The sequence below is a fragment of the Tupaia chinensis genome, unplaced genomic scaffold, assembly GCF_000334495.1.
Source record: "Tupaia chinensis unplaced genomic scaffold, TupChi_1.0 Scaffold000056_1, whole genome shotgun sequence".
Classification (NCBI taxonomy): Eukaryota; Metazoa; Chordata; class Mammalia; order Scandentia; family Tupaiidae; genus Tupaia; species Tupaia belangeri.
In genome coordinates this window covers 2,914,540-2,933,886 of record NW_006159514.1, presented here as the reverse complement: position 1 = coordinate 2,933,886, position 19,347 = coordinate 2,914,540, and the positions used below count along the sequence as shown (strand labels likewise).

The window sequence follows — 19,347 nt, the reverse complement described above, 5'->3', positions numbered from 1 at the left end:
TTTATTTTTAATTGTGGTAAAATACCTATAACCTAAAATTTACCAACTTAACCATTTTCAGGTGTATAATTTACCCATGTTAAGTGTATTCATATCATTGTGCAACCAAAGCACTTCACAGGAGAGTGTGGTTACGCCACCACAATCCCTTCTTCTCTATTTCTTCATCCTATTGAGATTTTAGGCATGCACACATGCTGGGCATGTTTTTCAAGCTGCCAGGACGGGGTTCAAACCTGATCGAACATGTGGGATCTGGCTTCCTTAAGCACTAGGTCCTGGGATGAGCCACAAATAATACCTTTTTAATTTTTAATTTTTTCTATTTATTAAAGAGGACACTGTGGTATACTTTTGCCCTGTAGTGATATTTTGATCCATGGGATTCACAAATTTAAAATACAATTTTCATAATATTCATAAGGATGCCAAAGGTCATTGACATACTATTTGAAGGCTGGTGTGTTTGGTGCTGATATAAGGAGCAATATACCAGCTGGTGCAGGAATCCAAGACTCTGCATCTTTCCCTTGGTTTAGGAATATGGCCAGAGTCCTCTCACTCTCTGAATAGAACACCACAGTATATACAGTTGGGTCATCGGGAAAGTCATGACATATTTTTCTATGGTTTCTATGCAAAAATGCCTCATGATTTTCCCAATGACCTGAAAGTTCCTTAGTTCATTACTTTTGAACTTTATTAAATTATTTTAGTTTTCTAAGCTTGAATTTCCATATTTCTATAATGGGAACATTAATAGTTTCTACTCCTTAAGATTTTTCTCATGTGGTTTGAATGAGGTAATATGAATAAAGTGCTTAGCATGGTGATTGGCACATTGGAAGTTCTCAATTGATATTAGCTGTGATTATTAATCTTATTACTATCATCATGTTTGGTACACATGTATTTGAAGAGTTCAGAATGGCATACTGTAGAAGGAAATCTATCCCATCCTTTGTTTCTATAATGATTATTTGCTTTAGCTTAATGAAGTTTAAGAAATATTAATCTATGCTAGATGTTTCAAAAGATTCAAAGATAAATAGTATACAATTTCTGCCAAGAAATTGGCAGTTTCTATAAGAAACTTGTACTTAGGTATTAAAACCTATCTCTTCTTGGCACCAGTAGGTGGTGTGGTAGTTAAAATTCTGGATTCCTACGTGGCCAACCATGGTTCAAGTCCTGGAGCTCAGTGGCTTGAAAATCATGCTGGACATGTATGTGTGTGTGGCCAGAAACCAGAGAAGAGAATGGAGAAGAGACTGTGGTGTGGCCACCCCCTCTGCCACCCCCACTCCTCCCCCGGGTTATTTCTCACTTCCCCTCTCTCTATCTCTGTCTGTGGTGAGCGCTTGTGCCCTATGACAAAAACCTTAAAAAAATAGGTGTATCTTCTAAAATTTTAAGTTTTGATAAAAAAGTATAGGTTTAAATCTAGGGTGAGAGCGTGGTTTTAAAACCTTCTTAGAACTTCTGTAAAGCATTTTATGACTCGTGGATTTTGTTGGTTTGTTCTAGCCAGCACCTAACCAAGTCACTTTTCACCTGCCACTACATCGTTACTACGCCATGTTCCTGAGTAAGGTAAGATAGCATTAGATCATTCAGTTCTTCTTCTCTCTCTCTCTCTTTTTTCTTTTTTTTTTTTCATTTTCAGAACTAGGTACTGAATTAGTAACTTTTTTTTTAATCATAATTTTTAGGCTGTGAAATGTCAAGAACTAGATTTGGATTCTGTTTTACCAGATCAGGAAATGTTAATGAAACTAATGATTCACCCACTCCAAATTCAAGTATGTATTTAGGCTTTTCAAAAGTTTAGAATTCGATTCCTTGGTTAAATGATTATTCTTTTAATATATTTGTTTGTCTTTATCATTGTTATAGCCAAAATGTTCAAAAATCTTTTTAAAAAAATCATGTTACTCTATTTTTGCCTATTATATTCCCTTATGTTTTGCTCTATGAGATTGACTTTTAATTCTGATTTCTCCAGGAATTCTTTTTACTAGATTTACTTACAGGAGAGTTTAGTACTGTTTTTGGACATAAGGAGGCTCAACGTATTTTAGCCTCAGTGCTGTTGTTTTATTTTTCACGTGGTTTAGGGTAGTTCAATTCCTTGTTTCTCACTTTCCCCAGTGTAAAGTGAAAAGAGAAACAAGGGAAAATAAATAACATGTATAAGCCCTGTGATTTCGTTCAGTGTACCATAATTTTGTGGGACAACCTGTTAGATACATTAGAGGAACTTGGACTTCAGTTTGTTTTTCTTGGCAATTATAAACTTGTTCATTATTGAAGTTTTAAAAGTTAGGAACAAGTAAGAAACAAAGTTATGATTGCTTTGTTTAAGTTGATACTGGACATCAATATATGAAGAATTAACAATATTTTGGGACTAGCAGTTAGTGTAATGGCTATGTCGCTGGACTCCCACGTAGTCGACTACGGTTCAAGTCCCAGACCCGGTGACTTAAACTCATGCCGGGCGCGTGTGCGTGTGTGCCCAAGATCCTGAGAAGAGAATGAGAAGGGATTGCGGCATGGCTATCCCCCCTGTGGGGGTGATTTCTCGCTTTCTGTCTCTCTGTCTCTCTCTGTCTGTCTGGCGAGTACACGCACCCTATAGCAAAAACCTCTCCAAAAAAAATAAAAAGAGCAATATTTTAAGTAAATGTATTCTATCTGAGCTTTTCTTTCAGTTATTTAGAAAATGAATAATAATTTAGATTGACAGTCAAGTTAGGGTGAATTAAAGGTGTAGATTTGAGGCCAGCAAGTGGCATGGTGGTTGAGGTGCTAGACTCCCATGTGTAGTTCAAATACTGACACAGTGACTTAAAACTACTTGGTGCATGTGTGTGTGTAACCAAAACCTGAGCAGAAAATTTAGTAGAAGAGGTTGCGACTTGGCTATCTCCCCTGAGGGTTGACTTCTGTCTCTCTTTGTTGCTCTAGTGAGCACACATGGCCATAAAGAAAAAAAAAAAAAGACATAGATTGGGGCCAGCTGGTGGTGTGGTGGCTAACTCGGCTGAATCCCACATGACTGACTGTGCAGTTCCAGTTCTGGACCTAGCAGCTTGAGAGCACGCCAGGTGCACACACGTGTGTGCCCAAAACCCTGAAAAGAGAGAGATGGAGGAGAAGGGATTGCTGCATGACCATGCCCCATAGTGGGTGCTTTCCCTCTTTCTCTGTGACTCTGTGGAGAATGTGTGCACCCTCTGGCATATTAAAAAAATAAAACCGTAGATTATATTCACTGAGTTGGAACAATTAACTTTATTTCATGTTTATTCCAGTGTGTTTTGTTTCTCGTTCATTCTTTTTATTTACTAGAGTGTGTGTGCTCGCAGGGGAGAGAGAGAAAAAGTGAGAAAGCACCCCTTTCCATGAGAGATGGTCATACTACAACCCATCTTCTCCATTTATCCCTCCTTTCAAGATTTTGAACACATGTACGCACGTGCTCTCTCTCTCTCTGTCTTTCTGCATATTTTTCAAGATGCCAGATCCAAGACTTGAACCATGCTGTCAGCCATGTTGGACAGAGCCACCTTAACCACCACACTACCAGCTGGCCACCAGATGTGTTTCTTTAAGCATTATGTATGTTAGGTTTTCATTTTATTTCTTAGATTTTTTTTTTTTTTGGAGAGTTTTATTTTGCTATAGGGCGCATGCGCTCGCCAGACAGAGAGAGAGAGACAGAGAGACAGAAAGCGAGAAATCACCCCCCGGGGGGATGGCCACGCTGCAGTCCCTTCTCCATTCTCCTCTCGGGATCTTGGGCACGCATGCACACGCGCCCAGCATGAGTTTTAATCCACCGGGTCTGGGATGTGAACCGTGGTCAACTACGTGGGAGTCCAGTGACATAGCCATTACGCTAACTGCTGGTTCCTATTTCTTAGATTTTTTTGAGGGAGAAAAAGAGTGAAACATAAGCATTGATTTTCCCGAAAGATTTTTTTCTTTTAAAAATTTTACTTATTCACTTATTTTAATTTGAAGAGAGAGAGAGAGAGAGAGAGAGAGAGAGAAAGAGAGAGAAAGTGAGAGAGCAAGCCACCAGGTCAGGAATCAAACCTTGGTCAGCCATGTGGGAGTGTCCAATGCCTTAACCATCATGCCACCTGCTGCTTCCCCCTGAAAGATTTTAATGAAAATTGTTATAAATGTATCCAGAGGTGGTCATGGAAGACAAACTTATGTATAAACTCCAGAAAAGGGTGGATGTCATTGCTCATACTATGATTAAGTCATAAAATATTTTAAGATGGCTGTTTAATATATGATTGTATAAAGATTAAATTTAGATGATTTATCCTTTGTCCAATTTACTTTTTTTTAATGTTACTAGGCAAGCCTTGCTGAAATCCATAGCAATATGTGGGTCAGAAATGGTCTGCAGATCAAAGGACAAGCCATGACTTATGTCCAGTCTCATTTCTGTAATTCCATGATTGATCCTGACATTTACCTATTACAGGTAAACCAGCTTGATAATGCAGCTGTTGTACTTTGCAGAATGTCTCATCTGTACTGTGGAAGTTTACTGTATGGAAGTGACTGAGGGATGCTATGGAGAGCTCAATACCACTGATAGAAAGATTTATTACTTTCATTTCCTGAGAGAAGGGGGCCACGCCACACTGCACCACCCAGGGCCACAAGGAAACCATCAGGTGTTGGTCAGGAGGCAGAAGTGGAGCAAGGGGGAAAGCCCAAGCCAAAGCCTTTATTGTAATTTCTGCAGGAAAGGCAAGGCAGGGTGACTGGGTTCAGGATTGTCTAGTTTGCAGTCTTGGAGGTCTTGCAGCCCAGGGGCTGTACCTATGGTATGGTTCTTGGCTCTGTGTTGTTATCAGACAGGATATTGAGTTGGTGCACGAGAGTTAAAGAGTTAAATCAAAAAGGTGGTTGGCTTGTGTGAGGGGCGTGTTTCCAAGTAAAATGTTGATAGTCTATGTTTAGGACTTAGCCTGGGGAGGGAAGTCTTTCCCTGTGTCTGCAAGGCCTCCTCAGGATGTCAAAACATCATAAGAAAAAGAAAATAAAAAAAAAAAACATGATTAATATAAGAAGTAAAATTGAATATTGAGGGATAAAGTGCTTGTTTTTTCTTTTAAAGGTTTGTGCTTCTAGACTTGACCCAGATTATTTTATTTCATCTGTATTTGAAAGGTAAACATACTTTTATTAAGACAGGTTTTATGAAGTGTTTGGAATTTAAGTTAATTTTGTTTTAACTTTAAAAAAATCTATCTAAGATATTTCTTCTTACAGATTTAAGGTGGTAGATTTGTTGACAATGGCATCACAACATCAAAATACAGTGCTTGATGCAGAGCATGAGAGGTCGATGTTGGAAGGCGCTCTTACCTTTCTTGTGATTCTTCTGAGTCTTCGTTTACATTTAGGTAAAAGCCACTAATACTAATACTTAGGTATTCTCCCTTTCCTCCCCTTCCTTGTGGTTGTAACTGGCTTCAGTAGGTAGGCAATGGATATAATTAAGCTTTGTTTTAAACTTTTGATACGTGGAACATTTGATACACTTTTTTAGACTGTCATTTAAAAAATCCTTTCCTTAGAACTACAAAGAAGTGGGTAGTTCAACTACAGCTCTATTTGGGGGATTGCGTTCTGTATTCTTTAATTTGAAGCATGTCATTTTTGGTAAAATAGCTTAATAAAATGTGTGGTTAGCTGTTTCTTTATAATTTACATGTACGAAGATTTATTAATTCTGTTTTTAATACTTTTAGGAATGTCTGATGATGAGATTCTCAGGGCAGAGATGGTAGCCCAACTGTGTATGAATGACAGGACACATAGTTCATTGCTGGACCTCATATCCTTTCAAAAGAGTAATTTTCTTTTAATTTCAGGATTTAAATATAACAAATACTTTTTATAGAATAATAGTATATCAGTGTTTTGCTTAAATTTTTTTTTTTAGTTGAAAAGTAATGTAGAAAGAGGAACTCCAATTGTTCCCATGTGTCTTCAAGGCTGGTGACAGGCATTTTTACCTCCTAGTAACCACTTCCTGAGAGCTCTCTTTAGACCTCACGGTAGACCTCAGGACTGGTGGTGTGGGCGCTCCAGGAGCTGACCTTGCACAGCATTAATGGAAGGACATCTGGAAAGGGGAGCTGTGTTTTCTTTATCTGTGTAGCTAGGGTAGAATTCATGGTTAACAGTTGGAAGTTTATTTTATTGCCAGGATTTTAAACATCCTGAAGATTTCTTTTTTGTTAGAATTCAATCTTAAAGGAATTTTAGGTTGTAGATTGCAGTCTACAAACCGAAAACTTGTTTGTTTACATAGGACTACGCAAACAATGGGTACCACCATATATTTTTTTAAGATAATATTGATGAATTTTTAGATAAAGATTATGCTATTTTTTATTTTAACTTTTTAATTTTTTGGTTAAGGAATATGCTATTTTTTAATGAAAATGTTTGACTACATTTAGTCTATCTTTTGACAATGTTTGGGAAAACTGACTAAAATTTTGGTTTTATGAAGTAGCTCCCATTAGAATGCCCACTTCACAACCTTGAAGATTTGCATAAGCAGCATCAACTTGATATTGTTTAGTGAACTCATTGAACCATTGTATACTGTGTATCAGTGACTTTATAGAACAAAAACATTTTCTGTAACCTTGAATTTAAAAAGAATGAATGATACCTCAGTGTGAAACAAATGGGAGAGTCTGTGATTTGCTGTGTTTTTTCTTTGCTTAAACTAGCTTAGCATCTTTGTTTTTTGCTGGGGGGAGGGCGACTTTTGTGTCTTAGAAAAATAATATTTGCTCAAATTCTTGGCTAATTTTTAGCATATTTCTCATTTTCTAAGGAAAGGTAAATTTGTGAAATGAAAACAGATCAGTTAAAATAATCTTTCTACCTTATTTTCTGAAATTTGATGAATTTGGAGGAAAATATACATTGGAACTACTGTGACATAAAATACATTAGTAGATTACTAGATTAAAACTATTTAAAGAATCTCACAATTAATACAAAGTTATTATTGAACTGTTGTATTATGTGGCCCTCTTGTGGCCAGCTTTATGAATTACAATTACCTATTGCCTTATTTGATCAAGATCATTTAAAAACTAGAGTATCTTGGAAAGGCTGTGAAGCTGATTTTTAGTTGATAATTTTTTTCTTGACACATATATCATATTCCAGAAAATCCTAATCCTAAAAGTGGCATTATTCCAGGTAGTTACAGCTTTGAATCTGTTTTATCAGCTGTAGCTGATTTTAAGGCTCCTGTTTTTGAACCTGGAGGTTCTATGCAACAAGGCATGTATACGCCCAAAGGTACGTTTGTATACATAAACATATTATTTCAACTATCAGTCCTCTGAAGATGAATTCTTGTGTACAATGAGAATATTTATTGCTTGCTTATCAGCTTTAGTTTTCTTCTGTCAACTTTGTTATAAATGTATGTCTTTATGGTAAACAGTGATAGTGTTTCCATTTATTTACAAATCTATAGTTTTATGTTACAGTAAGCTTCTTAGATGACCCTGAATTATAAAAGGAACTTTATGTAGGAGCTCTAGTTAATTTATTTGTAAGTGACCATATCATAATTTAATCAGAAATTATAAAACAAAATATATACTTAAAAGTGTTTTGAATATATTTGTTCATTAAGTTTGATTTCAAAACAGCTCTCACTACCTGTATTTTCACTGCAAATAGTTCAAATTAAAGTTCATGTAGAATGCTGATTTAATTACCTTTTGAAATTATGTAAATACACGGAAACCCTTTTCTTAATTTTTCTTAAATGGTTGATATTCTGAGGTTCCCTGCAGTTTAATAGATGACATGCTTAACAAGAGTCAGAAGTAGGTGAAGTTTTGATTCAGTCTTTTTTTTTTTTGGAGAGGTTTTCGCTATAGGGCACGTGCGCTCGCCAGACAGAGAGAGAGAGAGAGACAGAAAGCGAGAAATCACCCCCCAGGGGGGATGGTCACGCCACAATACCTTCTCCTCCATTCTCCTCCTGGGATCTTAGGCATGCACGCACAAGTGCCTGGCGTGAGTTTTAAGCCACCAGGTCTGGGACGCGAACCGTGGTCGACTACGTGGGAGTCCAGCGACATAGCCATTACGCTAACTGCTGGTTCCCTTTTTTTTTCTTGTGAGAGAGAGATTTTTGCCATAGATGCATGTGCTTGCTGGGAGACAGAGACAGAAAGGGATAGATCAGCGCTCTGGGGCATGGCCATGCCACAATCCCCTGTTCTCCATTATTCTTTTGGGATTTTGGGCACACATGCACACGCACCCAGTATGAGGGTTTATTTATTTATTTATTTTTTGAGAGGTTTTTGCTATAGGGCATGTGCGCTCACCAGAAAGAGAGAGACAGAGAGATAGACAACAAGAAATCACTCCCCAGGGGGGATGGCCATGCCACAGTCACTTCTCCTTCATTCTCCTCTTGGGATTTTGGGCATGCATGCACATACACCCAGTGTGTTTAAGCCAACGGGCCTGGGACTCGAACCGTGGTTGACTACATGGGAGTTCAGCGACATAGCCATTATGCTAACTGCTGTTCCTCCCAGTATGAGTTTTAAGCTGCTGAGTCTAGGGCTTGAAATGCAGTTGACTACCTGGAAGTCCAGCAATGTAACCATTATACCATCTGCTGGTCCCAAGATTCAGTCTTTTTTTTTGGAGAGGTTCTTGGTATAGGGTGCATGTGCTCACCAGAAAGACAGAGAGACAGAAAGCAAGAAATCACCCCCCGGGGGGGATGGCCACGCCACAATCCCTTCTCCTCCATTCTCCTCTCGGCATCTTGGGCACACACGCACACACGCTCTGCATGAGTTTAAGCCACCCGGTATGGGACTCGAACCACGGTCGACTACATAGGAGTCCAGCGACATTACGCTAACTGCTGGTCCCAGTCCTTTTTTTTTTTTTTAAAGACAAGATCTTACTATGTTGTGATCCTCTTGCCACAGCCTCCCAACTAGCTTGGATTATGCCACCATGCCTGGCTCTCTTTTAAATGGGTATGGGTATGTTGCCCCGGCCAACCTGAAGCTAGTGATCCTCCTGCCTCAGTTTCTTGAACTGCTGGATTTTATGCACATGCTACTATGCCTACCTTTTAGGATGGATTAGGAGTGGAACCTGGGCCTTCCATGTGTCTTCACCCTGTGAAGCAGAGTGTCTTAGCAGTGTATGTCATTTGGGCTGGGCCAGAACCTTTCCTACTGCCCCTACCCTCCTTTTAACCTTTCATTTTTTCTTATTTGAGAGAGATTTTTACTACAGGGTGCATGTGCTTCCTGGGGAGACAGACAAAAAGCTGAAAATCACTGCCCAAGGGGGATGACCATGCTGCAATTTTTTTCTCCTCCTGAGATGTTGGGCATGCACACATGTGTGCCTGGTGTGTTTCAAGCCACAGGATCCAGGATTCAAACTGTGGTCAACCCATGGGAGTCCAGCACTTTAACTGCTATGCCACCTGCTAGCCCCGACCTTTAATATTTTCACTTATCTGAGTTAAAATTTTGAAGGAAGGAGGAGTTATGTACTTCCTAATTTCCTCAACATTCATAACAAACCAGTGTCTATTTTAAGCTTGTAAGAAGCATTGTTCTGTGTTTGGCAAAGTACGATAGAAAAACCTAATCTAGTGGGATTTCTCAGAAGTATACAAGTAGCAAGAACAATCTAGAATCCCAGTTTGGATTGTATTCCTTTCAAGGCAAAGTATAGCATTTATTGTAGGGAAGACATGTCTAAAATTTAGGTGATCTTGGGAGTGGAGTGGTATTTTGGTATGGTACAGTACTTCTTTTATTTTTTTTTTTTGAGAGTTTTTTTTTTTTTTTTTTTTTTTTTTTTTTTTTGCTATAGGGTGCGTGCGCTCGCCAGACAGAGAGAGAGAGACATACAGACAGAAAGCACGAAATCACCCCCCAGGGGGGATGGTCACGCTGCAATCCCTTCTCCTCCATTCTCCTCTCGGGATCTTGGGCACGCACGCACACGCGCCCGGTGTGAGTTCTAAGCCACCGAGTCCGGGACGTGAACCGAGGTCGACTACGTGGGAGTCCAGCGACATAGCCATTACGCTAACTGCTGGTTCCCTGGTACAGTACTTCTTAAAGTGTGATGTGAGGCCCAGCCCTGGTAGTATGTACTGGCCATTGCTGCTTGGCTGGCTGTGGCCACCTGGGAGGCCTGGGTTCCTCTCAGGAATCCTCTGTGTGATCCCAGGTGCTTAAGAATTTGAGACGGGAGGATCACAACATATCAAGGACTTGTCTAAAAAACCCCAAAACTAAAACCCAAAACACGTGTTCACACATACGCTTGCGTGTGGGGTCATTATTAAAAACACAGATTCTAAACAGAACCACCAGCGCAATCCCATTACTAGGCGTATCTCCAAAGGGAAAGAAATAAAGAGGTCATAAAGATGTCTGAGCTCATGTTCAGTGCAGCACCACTCATAATAGCTATGATGCGGAATCAGCGTATGTGCCCGTCAACAGATAGATGGATAAATAAATGCGTATTTATGTATATACTCTTTTAAGGCAGTGGTTTCTAAAATAATTATTCTTAGTCCACTTTTTGGATGTTTGTCATATCTGAATATCATCTCTGGCATTATATTCTTAGTATTTCAGTGCTTTTTAAAATGTTTTTTTTTTTTTTTAAGGTTTTGTTATAGTAGAGTTTGTGTGTTTGCCAGAGAGAAAGAGAGGGAGAGAAAGGGAAAGTGAAAAATCACTCTCTAAGGGTGATGGCCACACTGCAGTCCCTTCTTGGGATTTTAGGCATGCATGTACATATGCCTGGTGGGATTCTCAGGCCACTGGGTCTGGGGCTCAAACTGCATAGCTAGCCACATGGGAGTCCAGCGCCTTAACCTCATGCCACCTGCTGGCTGCTTAGTATTTTCTTAAATGAGTTAGCTTTTAAAAACTTTGCTTCTTATTGATACTCTGCACAATTATGAGATCATGAGTTTTATTTGCAGTGTATACTTTTCTAATACATATTAAAAATAATTATGTAATTATTAAGATAAAAAAATTGCACACTTAATTTATAAGCTAATCTGTGCCATAGTTGTACACACACCACACACAGGATAGTGGTTCACAATTATACAGAAGATAAACCAGTTATCAGTTTTACCAAGGAGCAGAAAATCTTTCATAAACAGGAAAGATTTACAAAGTGAGATCTTGAAAATCAACAACTCATTAATTTGAAAAAGTTTCTTTTTTTTGTTTTGTTTAATTTTTTTGCTATGGAGTGTGTGCTTGCTGAAGAGAGACAGAGACAGAGAAAGTGAGAAATTATCTCCCAGATGGCCACACTGCAGTCCTTTCTCTGTTCTCCTCTCGGGACTTTGGGCGTGAACACAAACATGCCCAGTGTAATATTTAAGCCGCTGGGTCTGTTCAGTCCTCTGGGTCCAGGACTCGAACTGTGGAGTCAGCTATGTGGAATCTAGCACCTTAACCTTAATGCCATCTGCTGACCCAACAACTCATTAATTTTTGAATCCAGTTTCTATGTCTTTACCTTTGAATACTTTTAAAAATGTTAGTGCATTGTTTCTTACTTTCTAATTGGTACCTTACCAAAAATAAGTAACAACGAACTCAACATTTATGTGAGGCGTTATTGTTATATTATAAAACTTGGCTCACTAGTGCTTGTTGAACTCAGGAGAACATTTCTAATTATAAAATGGTAGTTTTTGACTTAGAAAAATGGTTAATGACATCGAGCTTACTAAGGCAAATATAATAAAATTAAATTATTTTACCTTTTAAATTTAAAATGTGCTTAACAAATGTAATAAATTATTAGAAATGGACTTTATTCCCAGGAAGTCAATATTTTGTTTCTATTTTCTTTCAAATAATAGCTGAAGTTTGGGATCAGGAGTTTGACCCTGTCATGGTCATTCTTCGAACAGTTTACCGTAGAGACGTACAGTCTGCAATGGACAGATACACAGCATTGTAAGTTTATCAGGTGAATTAGTGTCACAGTGGGATGTTTTGTAGTTATATGGAAAAAATTCAGTTTTGTAATACGTTAGTTATAACACAAACAAGATATGCTGTCATTAAAGTGTACTCTCAGTATTTACAGAAGAAAATACTTTAGGATTTAAAAAAACTGGCTGAGGTTTGTGCTCTCAAGGTCTTTATTTAAAATTTGATGTTAATTTAACTTATAGAATATGAGCATTAAATCAAAAAACAGGAACTTATTTTATTGCTGTTGGATCTGTGGAGTTAGACTTGGCTTTGCGTTGTTCTACTTTTAGCCAGTAGAGGAGGCACAAGGTAAGAGAATAAAACTGACATCAGTGATGATGATGGGTGTCCACAGAGTAAAGGGCGAGACTATTGCTATATTCTTGATGACTGAGAGAATAGCTACCGCAAAACGAATGTTACTTACAAATATTTGACAAAGTGGTATAAAGTGTTGTTGACTGTGGAAAATATGTTTTGAAGGATATCTTTTCAGTGGATTTTTATTTTGTATGGTATTACAAATTGTAGACTATTTTCTGGTATATTAGTTCCACCTCGTTTAAAGCCTTAATAGTTAATACTATATTGCTGGACATCCTAGAATGTCATTTTTATTTATGCTTTTCTACAATTTAAGTTAAATATGTTAAAATCAGCTTTAAAATTTTGTGACTGATCTTTGTAAATGTTTATCCAGATAACCATCAAAGTACAAGTAAAGCTATTAAGCATAACTGAAACTTTTCTTTTGCCCGGCCTCTGCAGTAATAGACATATGCTAAGTTTAACGTCCATCACGGACAGATAGCTGAAGAAAGTTTGTAATGTGAAACTTAGCATATTTCCCCTCTCCCCAAACCAGACCAGACCAGACCAAAAGAACTCAAATAAAACAAAGCCAAACCACCTAAACAAACAAAAACAACAACAACAACAAAAAAACCCAGCTTAGCTATAGCATTTCTCTTGCTGCCTTTCTCTAAATACCCTTGGGGAGATAGTCTGAGATTTTTTTTCCTCTGTTTTCTTAGCCACCTCTTTTTATAACAATTTGTTGTAGGATTTTACCAAACTCTTAGCTCCTTAAGGAAAGATATTTTTGTCTGTATATCTCTTTAGATCTTCAATACCTGTCTCAGCACTGGCAAAGCGTAAGCATTCAGAATTTATTTACTGAATAAATTTGAATAGTTGATGTTGAAAATTGAAAAGTGAAAAAATAAGTGGGAGGAAGCGTTTGCATGGGAAACCTGCATGGGGACTTAATAAATACTATTTTCTTTTGATTGATTGATTGATTGCTCTTTTTTTTTTTAAGAGAGATTTTTATTGTAGGGTGTGTGTGCTCACTGAAGAGACAGAGATACAGAAAGTGAGATGGCCATGCTGCCATCCCTTCTTTTCTACTCTCCTCTTGGGATTTTGGGCACACATGCACACGTACCCAGCTTGAGTTTCAAGTCTCTAGAACTGTGGTTGGCCATATGGGAGTCCAGCGACATAACCATTATACCATCTGCTGGTCCCCATTAATACTGTTTTATGTTGCTCTGCTTTTTTTTTTTTTTTTTTTTTAGAGTGGTGATGATTAGTCATTTTGAGTATATAATTAAGCCTACAGTAATTTCTGTTTTACTTAGTAGTTAATACAAATTTGAACTAGGATTGGACAAAACCTGTAAAGCTTTAAAGGTGTCATTAAGTAACTAATGCAGGCCCCTCTGTGGCATTGGTATTGTACTGAAGTGCAGTGCTGGGATCCACATGGTTCACCAGGATTTTGAGAACACTGTCTGGTCAACTGGAAGTATGTCATGCCGAAATTCTTGACAAACTGGAGGGTTGAGGGAAGGGCATCCTGGCATTATGAGACACCATTGAGGGTGTGAGAGCCTGAAGGTGTCTCTCTTTCCCTTCCCTACCAACCTCCTTCCATTTCTTCTTCCTTCTCTCTCCCACTGTTTCCCGCTCTCTTCTTTTGTCTCATGTGTGTGCACAAATGCTCTCTACTATAAATAAGAGAAACAAACTTAAAAAAATGTAAGTTTGGCATGGTGGCCCATCCTGGAAATCCCAAGTGCTTGGGAGGCTGAGGCAGGAGGATCATGATTTTGAAACCAACCTGGGCAACCTAGTGAAACCTCGTCTCCTTAAAAGAAAAAGCAAACAGTTTTCAAGGAGAAGCATATTTTTAAAAGGATCATTTATTTGATTCAATTATTTTTTTTATTTTTGGAGAGGTTTTTGCTATAGGGCACATGTGCTCGCCAGACAGACAGAGACAGACAGAGAGGCAGAAAGCGAGAAATCACCCCCCTCCAGGGGGGATAGCCACGACGCAGTCCCTTCTCCTTTCAGGATCTTGGGCACGCACGCACATGCGCCCAGTGTGAGTTTTAAGCCACCGGGTCCAAGTCGCGAACCGTAGTCGACTACATGGGAGTCCAGCGACATAACCATTACGCTAACTGCTGGTCCCTGATTCAATTAATTTTAAAACTTATTTTAATGAATTATTTTGTTTAACTTTATTCTTTTTATTCTTACATTTCAACCAGAGAGAGCGAGCGAGAGAGAGGGAAAGTGAGGAACTTGAACTGTTTGGCCATATGGGAGTCCAGCGTCTTACCATACCACACAGTGGCCCCTCAAGGGGACATTTTATTTGATAGTTGACATATATTGAGTACATAATACATCCAGACACCCTGTCAGAAAAACAGAATTGGGCTCTAGTGTGAATGTCTGGCATATTTCAGTGACTCAAACCACAGTTGCCATGTGGGATCCAGTTTCTCTTGAGCAGTGCATTACCACTGAGCCACAGAACTGGCCCCAGAATTGTATCTTGTGTCTTTCAGCAAACTTTTTCCTTCCATTTTTAGCAAATTTTCATTTAGTGTTGAGCAGTTTACTTCTTTTGTTTTGTGCAGTGGCTCTCCCCTAGGGATGATTTTTGTTTTCTAGGGAACATCTGGCACTGTCTGAAGACTGACAGTGTTGTTACTGACATCTGGCAGAGGCTAGATCTGTCTCTCACAGCCAAGAACTGTTTTCTCTCAACTATCATTCGTGCTGAGGTTGGTAAACCTGAGTTTTACCATACCAAACCTGGGTTTAGACCCATACAGGCACAGGTACACTTTTCCTGTTTGAAAGTAGTTCATGTTTTTGAATTATCTTGTGTTACTAATTTTTTAGTTCTTGTAACATTTGATTTATAAATACTTCACATAGATAAAACTATATTCCCCAAACTGTTTTTATCAACTTTTTTTGTTTTCCTATTTTTCTGTTTTTAAAAATTCTTTCCTTCAATTAGTTTTTTTAAAAGAATTTTAAAATTTTATTTTATATTCATTTTATTTTTTAAGGTTTTGCCACAGTGCATATGCACTTTATAGAGAGAGACAGAGATGGTGAAAACGATAGTGAGAAATCGTCCCCCAGGTGGGATGGCTGCATTACAATCCCTTCTCCTCCACTCTCCTCCTGGGATTTTGGGCATGCATGCACACATGTCCAGTGTGATTTTCAAGCTGCCTGGTCTGGGACTTAAACCACAGTAGTTTAAGTCAAGTGCCTTAACCATGACTACATCTGCTGTCTCCTCAACTTGGCTTTTGAGTTCCTACACAATTTCTTTATAGTTTCTTAGGAATATTTCTGAAATGCTGTAATGTTTTTAAGGAGCGTAAAAATCTGTTTTAACAGAAATGGTACTCAATTACGCATTGATAACAGATGACAACTCTCAGGTTTTTGCTATACAAATGATTGATTTAGTTTTTACTAGAACACAAGTGGAAAGATAGCCCCAAACTGTAAGATTTATTGACTATTGGTTATTTTCATCTTTCAGTCTTCAGGGGGTAAAGGGTAACTTTTACTGGGTGGGATCCTTTTCTTATTTGTAAAGAAAACAATAGACCTTTTGAGATTAATATCAAACAAAAGATGATTGGATGAGTTAAGATCACTGTATCCTCAGAATCTAGGTTAGTATCAGCTCCTTTGTAAATAAGTATTAGATGAGAATTAAATTTCTTTTAGTTTTTGTGCTGAGAGTCTAAGTGAAAATAAGTAATTTGCTTTATATAATATTTAGATGTCTAGAATTAGAATCTTATTACCAGAAAAGGCCTGTAAGATCTAGCTCAAATTTCATACAAATTTCTTGTGGGCCATTACTGGAAGAGAGGGTTGGACACCTGCAAAGGAAGGCCAGAAAGAGTGGAGTTGACTTATTCTGCTTTCCTCCCTCAAAGCACCTTAATGGTAGATTAACTCTTACAAAGAAAACAAAAATAAGACATAACAATAAAAAAAGGCAAACCAGTAGTTGGGAAAAACCATCCATTCAATTCAATCTTACACTTTATATGTGAGAACATCATAGCCCAGAGAAGCTCTGTGAAAATACGTTTGTTAATGGCAATATTGGGACTTCAGGCCATTTTCAAAAGACTGAAGTGATTTTATACAGTGGCTGTATTAAATTCAACTGGAAAGTAAATTTTTTAATATATAATTTCTGTTGCTTCACATCTCCCATCTTGAAGGTTAATGGCCGCTGCCCCATGTTTGAAAGTATGATGTATGAGTTTATATACATCATTTTTGTCTCAAACTGGTCAATAATTAGGTGTTGATTTGAGTCATTTAAAAAAATTTTGCTGTCATGTAGCATTTCATTTGCATTATTCTATTAATGCTTTTGAAAAGAACCATCAAAATGATATATTACCTATTCCTTTGAACAAATATATAACCTTTATTTTGGTATACCTTATTAATGTAGGTGCTGTATATTCAGGGGCTAGTGCTTACAGCAGACAAATGAATAAAACTAAAAATTGCTTTTGTACTCTAAATGAAATGGAATACTTGAAATATTTCATCATAAGTTTCTGAGGTCATTATAAAGCCAGTGTTTTTCTTTGATAGTTTTATAGTTTCAGCACTCACATTGAAGTCTTTGATCCATTTTGAGTTAATTTTCTTTTCTGTATAAGAGTGAAAGAGGAGTGGGTAGAGAGAGAGAAGGAGAGAAACAGAAACAGAGATAGGCTTGCTTTTTTTGTTGTTTTAGAGAGAGATTTTTGCTATAAGGCACGTGTGCTCATCAGAGAGACAGAATGTGAGAAATCACCTGCTGGGGGAGGGAGAAGGGGAGGAATGGTCACACTACAATCCCTTCTCCTCCATTCTCCTCTTGGGATCTTGGGTATACACCCACCAATGTGAGGTATAAGCCACTGGGTCTGGGACTTGAACCGCAGTCAACTACATGAGAGTCCAGCAATGTAACCATTATGATATCTGCTGGTCCCTGAGATAGGTATTTTTGAAAGGACCTTTCTGTGTTGTGATCTTCCTGTTCCACCCTCTCAATTAGCTAGCTTTACAGGAGCATACATCCTGCCCAGAATATTCTGGTTGGCCCAGGAACTGTTCCTATGCAGTTTCTAGCTGTCCAAGCAGTAGTGCTACATGCACTGTGGTTGACTCTTGAGTTAATTGTCATGCATGCTGTGACTGTGAAGTAGTGACCCAACTTCATTCTTACTCATGTGAGTGTTTCTTCAACTTTATAGAGCATGCCTATTTAACCACTTGGGCTTCATGTTTCTTTTCTTTTTGTGGGTGTCATAAAACTAACTCATAGACTTTCTTTAATAGGTATAGTCCTTAGATTTCTTTTCTTTCTTTCTTTTTTTGGAGAGATTTTTCTTATAGGGTTCCTGTGCTTGCTGGAGAGATAGAGAGAAAGTGAGAAATAACCCCCAAAGGGGATAGCCACACTACAGTCCCTTCTCGTCCATTCTCCTCTCAGGATTTTAGGCACTCATGCACACGTGCATGGTGTGAGTTTCTGGTTCCTGGACTTGAACTGTGATTGAGTCCAGTGCCTTACCCCACTATGCTACCTGCTGGCCATGGCCTTAGATTTTTTATATCAGTATTTCTTGAGAGAATCCCTCTGGTATCTACACTTACTATCCCTTTTATTGTATCTTTCAAGCTTTCAGTTTATGCCATTAAGTGCGGACATTTGGTATATATTGAGTGGGGACATGCAACATCTGTCTTTTATAGTCTCGTGTGAACCTAGTACCTTATGACCTGCCTGCTAAAGGACTTTAAAACCATTGGCACAGTGTTAGTGTTATTGTTAACCCCCCCTCCCCCAATACCTGGGGAACTCCTTCTTCTTTTTTGTGAGCTCAAATGTGTGTTAAAAAGATTATATTTTATCCAGCTTTCCTAGACGCTGATAATGGAATTTTCAGGTCATCTATTTTACTCAATTGTTAGAACTGGAGATTTCTTTGCTGAGTATGGACTTTACTCTTTCTGTTCATTTCTCTTTGTTAGCATTTTAAAATTCATATTTCTATTTAGTTTTCAGCCTAGCTCTTTATTCGTTTTTATCTACTGGGAACGAAATAGAAATGTCCTTGTGTAGAGAATAGATATATTGGATCGTCAGGAAAGTTATGTTGTATTTTTGCATAGAAAAACATAGAAAAATGCATCATGGCTTTTCCCATGACTTAATATTTAGCATTTTAAAGCAGTTTGATGAAAAATAATACTGTGTAGCAAAATTTGACAGAATTTGATGTTGGTAAATCACTATTTTAATTTTGAGTCTATAGAGTTTACATTTGTTTTATTTTTACAGTTTAAAACAGAGTGGAAAATTCCCTGGAAATCCTTGGCCTCCCTATAAGAAAAGGACAGCACTTCATCCTAGCTATAAAGGTCTCATGAGGCTTTTGCACTGTAAAACGTTACACATTGTGCTATTCACTCTGCTTTACAAGGTACAGTAGTAATTTGAATAGAAAGATGAGATTAGAACTTCTTTTCATAATTTTTAAATAAAACTGCTAAAAGATATTGGCATAACATATACTTCAAATAAAGCAAAGTGTATTTATACACTTAAGCTGTATGAGGATATGTTATAATCCCTGTACATGAACTCCAAATTGAAAATAATGTAATAGCTCTACCATTCTTTGTAGGAAATGATCTTATTCAGATTCAGATAGGGATATTTGTTGATGGCTTTTGTAGAACAAGAGTGAAATGCTGTAGAACTACAGAAGGTACGGAATGGAGTCCAAGGGTTGAACAACCCCTAGAACCCACTAAAATGACATGGCTGAAATGGCAGCTGTGCGGGTCAGTGATCCTTAGGTTAGGTGGTGCTCTTTGCTTTTTCTCTCTGAGCAGGAAT

At 38.0% G+C, this 19,347-nt stretch overlaps 1 protein-coding gene across 1 annotated transcript in view; it reads left to right on the top strand.

Annotated features, from left to right (window-relative positions):
* UBR3 (ubiquitin protein ligase E3 component n-recognin 3) overlaps positions 1 to 19,347 on the top strand; it is a 228,920-nt gene that overhangs the window by 98,770 nt on the left and 110,803 nt on the right. Inside the window, exons 13-21 of the mRNA XM_014592038.1 lie at positions 1,528 to 1,593; positions 1,713 to 1,802; positions 4,379 to 4,507; positions 5,150 to 5,202; positions 5,305 to 5,438; positions 5,787 to 5,872; positions 7,224 to 7,365; positions 11,978 to 12,074; positions 18,787 to 18,928. Coding sequence (XP_014447524.1) covers positions 1,528 to 1,593; positions 1,713 to 1,802; positions 4,379 to 4,507; positions 5,150 to 5,202; positions 5,305 to 5,438; positions 5,787 to 5,872; positions 7,224 to 7,365; positions 11,978 to 12,074; positions 18,787 to 18,928 — 939 coding nt within the window. The remainder of the gene's footprint in view (positions 1 to 1,527; positions 1,594 to 1,712; positions 1,803 to 4,378; positions 4,508 to 5,149; positions 5,203 to 5,304; positions 5,439 to 5,786; positions 5,873 to 7,223; positions 7,366 to 11,977; positions 12,075 to 18,786; positions 18,929 to 19,347) is intronic.